The sequence below is a fragment of the Littorina saxatilis genome, unplaced genomic scaffold (genome assembly GCF_037325665.1).
Source record: "Littorina saxatilis isolate snail1 unplaced genomic scaffold, US_GU_Lsax_2.0 scaffold_2909, whole genome shotgun sequence".
In the NCBI taxonomy this organism is placed as follows: Eukaryota; Metazoa; Mollusca; class Gastropoda; order Littorinimorpha; family Littorinidae; genus Littorina; species Littorina saxatilis.
In genome coordinates, this window is record NW_027127738.1 from 5001 (window position 1) to 10995 (window position 5995).

The 5995-nt window shown below is 47.9% G+C and overlaps 1 protein-coding gene across 1 annotated transcript; it reads left to right on the plus strand.

The window, feature by feature from the left end:
• Nucleotides 1-1574: 1574 nt before the first annotated feature.
• LOC138956095 (uncharacterized) lies at nucleotides 1575-4522 on the plus strand (the record flags this gene model as incomplete). Its single annotated transcript, XM_070327558.1, is given in 2 exon segments — nucleotides 1575-1740; nucleotides 2746-4522. Coding segments are annotated over 2 exon segments (1943 nt in total), but the record flags the coding sequence as incomplete, so codon positions are not given.
• Between the last annotated feature and the right edge of the window lie 1473 nt (nucleotides 4523-5995).

Consider the following 5995-nt stretch of genomic DNA (forward strand, 5'->3'; position numbering starts at 1 on the left):
GCACCGCCCTGATATGGCCCTTCGTGGTCGGCTGGGCGTTAAGCAAACAAACAAACAAACAAACAAACAAACCAACAAACCAACAAACAACCAACCAACCAACCTGCCAATAACGACCCCTCTAGCTCTTGGTCGGTCCCTTTGGTCGGTCCCTAAAGACAAGTTGGACTGTATGTGTTGTTAAATCACAAAAACTTCAAAGAACATTCTCTTGTGCTCACACACCCCGTATACGAACTCCGGAGCTAACTCTGTCGGGTATGTATGGGTTGTAAAAGAGTGAAAAGTTTTGCTTTTTTGTTAAATGCACAGTGCAGCTCACAGCCTTCGTTTTGCGTTTTTGTTGCAGCTGAGTGCATTTACAGTTCAAAAATCCTCCTATGGTAGTAAAACAAACCCAAAACTACCCAACGACGACATCTGTGAAGCTCGACAGTTTCTTGTTCACGCCAGTGCATAAATTAACCTAGTTATTACGTGGTGTTTGGTCGGAGTTCGATTCAACTGAGTGATTCCGGCCTCGATTTTGTTTTACACAAACTCATGATGACGTCTGACATAGTTTGCTTAGTGACGTGTCTTTTTGTGCATGATGTGGTGATCTACCTGATCTAAATTTAGATCCAAAAATAGGTCAAGACCAGCCGGGTCCGAGTACGAAATTAATTCGTAAAAAAATCGCAGTTCTTGACTCTTTGGGTGCAAGTCAATGAAACTTGGTAGTTCTTCTAACGGATAGCTGCCTGAGGTATGACTAAAAGCCCCAGGGGCTCCGTGCACCTGGATTTGACAAGTTCAGTACCTTTAAAGCAAACCTTCCACTCATGCTCCTTGTCCACGTGTTTCAGACACACCCCTCGCTAGTGACTGGCCACGTGTTTCAGACACACCCTCGCTAGTGACTGGCCATGTGTTTCAGACACACCCTCGCTAGTGACTGTCACGTGTTTCAGACACACCCTCGCTAGTGACTGTCACGTGTTTCAGACACACCCTCGCTAGTGACTGTCACGTGTTTCAGACACACCCCTCGCTAGTGACTGGCCACGTGTTTCAGACACACCCCTCGCTAGTGACTGGCCACGTGTTTCAAACACACCCCTAGCTAGTGACTGGCCACGTGTTTCAGACACACCCCTCGCTAGTGACTGGCCACGTGTTTCAGACACACCCCTCGCTAGTGACTGGCCACGTGTTTCAGACCCACCCCTCGCTAGTGACTGGCCTGTAATGTCACGGGGGAAGACTTGCCTCAATAAAAGCAAGAGCATTCACTCTGTCGCAACTCATACAACACTGACAGTGGAACCCCCCTTTTAAGACCTAAACAAAATCTGAGAAAATCAGGTCTTAATAAGGAAGGAGTCTTAAAACGGGGGTAATTTTACAGAGGTTAAGAACAGACATTCTGAGAAAACAAGGTCTTGAATGAAAAGGAGGGAGTTATATCCGGAATTCTTCCATGGAAGTTTCAGCTGAAATGTTAACGGAAGTTTCAGCACAGTGATTTTGGAGCATTGCCTTTTGTCATTTTAGTTCAGACCTAAGTATTCAGTTTCTTCTTGCGCTTGCAGGTTACGGCCACCTGGCTCCTAAGACGAACCTGGGTCGCGTGGTGACCATCTTCTACGCCATAGTGGGCATCCCCCTGACCTTCCTGTGTGTCCGGAACATCGGCAGCCTGCTCAGCACCATCGTCACGGGCATCTACAGGCACGCCTTCGTGGGGCTTGGTATGAGGTGAGTATAGGTGGCAGAAGAAAAAAATCCACAAACAAAGAGACTGCCAACGTTCCAAAATTCAGAATAAAAAAACAAGAAAGGTAGGTTGTTGGAACGTTTGTTATTGACAAAACAATACATTCACATATATGTCACGGTAGAACCAGCGATCTGGTAGGATCGGCTATCGTACCGGTACAATTGCCGATCGGACTTTGTCCCGGTACAACTGCCGATCCGAGTTTCTACCAGCTTATTTTGGTAGAACACCCGATTTTCATTGTAAAAACATTGATCGGCAGTTGTACCGGGACAAAGTCCGATCGGCAATTGTACCGGTACGATAGCCGATCCTACCAGATCGCTGGTTCTACCGTGACATATATATCGACCCAACGGTATTTTTAAGTGCACAGACACACAATAAATAACGAAAACCAATCTGGCTGTTTAATAATCCAGATAAGATTTCGTTATTTATTGTTTGTCTGTGCACTTGAAAGACCGTTGGGTCAATATTTTTGTGAATGTATTGTCAATAACAAACGTTCCAACAAACCTACCTTTCTTGTTTTTGTATATGTGGCAGAATTTTGTGTTTGTGTGTGTAACGGAAGGTTGAGGTGTGGGTGGGGGCGGTATTGGTATTTGGTATATTTGGTATTTGTATCCTATCGTCCTGTGGAGTTACCTTCATGGACACTCGGGCTGCTTTCTCTCTCTCTATGAAGGTGGGGGGGGGGAGAGGGGGGTTGACGCTGGGAATGAGGTCGGTGTGTTTATGTATGTGTGTGTGTGTGTGTGTGTGTGTGTGTGTGTGTGTGTGTATGTGTGTGTGTGTGTGTGTGTGTGTATGTGTGTGTGTGTGCGTGCGTGCGTGGGTGTGTGTGTGTATGTGTGTGTGTGTGTGTGTGTGTGTGTGGATGTGTGTGTGTGTCTGCCTGTCTGTGTCTGCCTGTCTGTCTATGCACAAGCGTGCATATGTATACGGTTAACCTCTCACACTTTATATTTCTGTCGCAGGTGGAGACAGACAAAAGCGCGCATGCGCAGGTCTCGGCGAATCTCGTTGCTCCGAGACATCATGAACGACGGCGCGCGCAGGCTGAGCACGCAGCTGTCACGTAATTGGCTGGCTCTCGACCATCGCCTCGTGCGTGACGTGGAACTGCGCAAATCTCTCAAGCGACTTCAGAAAGAACGAAAGAAATGGCGTCGCAAGCAAAACAAGCGGCCAAAAAATGCTATCGAAGAGGAAGAGGAGGAAGAGGAAGTTCCGGAGGCGGAAGAGGAGACACAAGAAGATGAGGACATGGAGGGAATAGATCGACATGAAAGACCCGACAGCGACCGTAATTCTGACGCTTCTGATGACGACACTGGTGGAACCCTGACGCGAAATCCTCGCGTTAGCTGGAATGACGAGATACGGACGTCGCGGTCACGCAGCGCGGATTCGCGGATCGAAAACCAGTTGAACGAAGATCGCGAATCTCAGGGCCAAAAGGATCTCCGGAACGATGGCACGGATGGAAACGCAGACGACTGTGAACAGGAAGATTGCGACAAAGAAGAGGCTCCAGTATTTCAGGACGCTATCAGCTACAGCGGAAGTCTAAAAAGGAAGTCCAGCAAGCGCGCGTCGTCTAAGTCGAGAAAGAACACGGCAGAGCACAGTGACAATGAGTCAGAAGGCGAAGGAAAGAGCACCCTGACACGAACAAGCTCCTCTTCCAAGAGAAGATTGCAGAAGCAGAAAAAAGAGGAGCAGCGAAGAAGCGCTTTCTTGGAAGAGCAGGAACGACTACGAAAACTGTTCCTAGAAGAGTCCCGATCCCTCACAACGCAGAGCGTCCCGAGAACCCTCGGAAAGAACAAACACGCGACCCCCAGCACCGACCGAACGGTTCGCAGCGATGACAACAGGAACGAAACAACGCTCAGCAGAAGAGGAAGATCTCGAACGAGAAGGGCAGCTGCTCCTTCTGAGTTCTCATCACCAGACGCCATAAGCCTACCACCGTCCCCACCCACGACGCGCAGAGCATTCAGAAGACCTCGAAGAGCTTCAGCGGACGCAATCACAGATCCAGAAGCGTTGATTTCACCCTCGTCTTTCTCGACGCTGAAATCAAAACTCACGAGAAAGAGAAGCAGCAAGAAGAAGAAGAAAGACGACAGCTCCCCTGTCAGAATACCCTCAAAGAAAAGAGTGACGATCCTCTCAGACAAGGACGACGAGAGTGACGACGACATAGACGCGGAAGGATCAGGATGCCTCGACGACGACGTCGAAGCAGGGGGGATACCAGGAGAGGCCGAGGACGTCCAGGACCCGCTGAGCAAGCCCATCGACACGTCCAACGTTCGCGTGCCCGTCTGGGTCACTCTCCTCATCATGACATGCTACATCGTGGGCGGCGCCGTCATGTTCTCCATGTGGGAGGAAGACTGGGACTTCCTGGAGGGCTACTACTTCTGCTTCATCACGCTCTCCACCATCGGCTTCGGGGACTACGTTCCCGGGACCAGCCTGGACTCGTGGGCGGCCCAGGAAAAGTGGATCATGTGCTGCGTGTACCTGCTGCTGGGGATGGCCATGCAGGCCATGTGCTTCCACCTCATGCAGGAGGAGGTGCGGGCAAAGTTCAGACGCCTGGCCGTCCGCATCGGTCTGTCCTCGACGTCCACTGTGGGCCTGGAGGAAGTGGGGGTGGAGGGGGACGGGGTGAATGGGGTGGGGGTGGTGGTGGAGAATTTGGACGTGGATTCTGATGAAGAGGAGCTGCTTGTGACATAAGTTTTGTGAGAGAGAGGGATGGATGGAGAGCGAGAGAGAGGGAAGGTGGTGGGAAGGGGTTGGGGGAGTTGGTTTGTGTGTGTGTGTGGGTGTATGTGTGTGTGTGTGTATGTGTGTGTGTGTGTGTGTGGGTGTGTGAGAGAGAGAGAGAGAGAGAGAGAGAGAGAGAGAGAGAGAGATAAATAAATAGACAGACAGACAGACAGACAGACAGACAGATAGAGGATAGACAGACTAAAACATTTTTAAAGAGAGAGAGACAGAGATAATGATTGTGTGTGTGCCTGCGTGTGTGTGTGTATGTGTGTGTGTGTGTGTGTATGTGTGTGTGTGTGTGTGACTGTGCGTATGTGTATGTGTGTGTGCGTTCGTGCGTGTGTATGTGTGCGTATGTGCGTATATATACACTTGTGTGTGTGTGTATGTGTGTGTGTGTGTGTGTGTGTGTGTGTGTGTGTGTGTTTGTGTGTGTATGCGACTGTGCGTATGTGTTTGTATGTGTGTATGTGTGTACGTGCGTACGTGTGTATGTGTGCGTATGTGCGTATATAAACACATGGGTGTGTGTGGGTTTGGGTGTGAGAGCGTGCACGTTTCATTTTGTGGTCATCACTTGCGTAGCTGTGTGGGTTTGCCATTTTGACTTTTGTTGTTGGAATTAGGAATAAGAATGAAAATACTGTTGCACGGTTCTAGAGGTCAATCGTTTGAAAGCGAGTGAATCTGATAATACATAAAATGTCCAGGTATGGGATTAAAATTATGGTGGTAGGCTGTTGTGTTTGGTGGGAGCCGCTGTGTTGGCGGCGGCGTTTGTTGATGATGTTATTGTTGCGTATTTTGCCAATTTTGTCATCATCGAAAAATGTAATTATATTTGAGAAACTGCATGTTCAGATCCCAAATCACATGAAGCAGAAAATGACTTTTTCTTGAACACCTACTTGCAAATACCCTTGAAATAAAATGTTGTGGCGTGGTGGAACAGCAGAGGGGACTTAACTACAAAAATAATATGACTTTAGCTTGTGTTAATCGTAGCTCAGTCATCTCCCGTCCTTCGCTGAAATTATCTAAATATTCAAATCAAATCAAATGAAATCAAATTCATTTTATCATCTCAATCTGAGAAATTACATTGGTGGCGCCTAAACATGAAGACAAGCGGACGACTAAAACATAAGGCCAAAAACAAAAATAGGTCTGTTTACGGTAACATAGGCCCAAAAATATGGTCGGTAGGTCGGGATTTTTTTCTTTTTTTTCTTTTTCTTTTTCTTTTCCAAAAACCCACATTTTTACGTTATTTTGCAAAAAAACCCAATTTTTTTTTTTTTTCCCCCCAAATGCCAAAAAAGTCTAGGGTCGCGCGAAAAAAATAGGGTCGGTCGGGTTACCGTAAACAGACTATTTTTTTTTTTGGCCTTACATTGGTGGCGCATAAACACGAAGACAAGCGGACGACTGAAACAT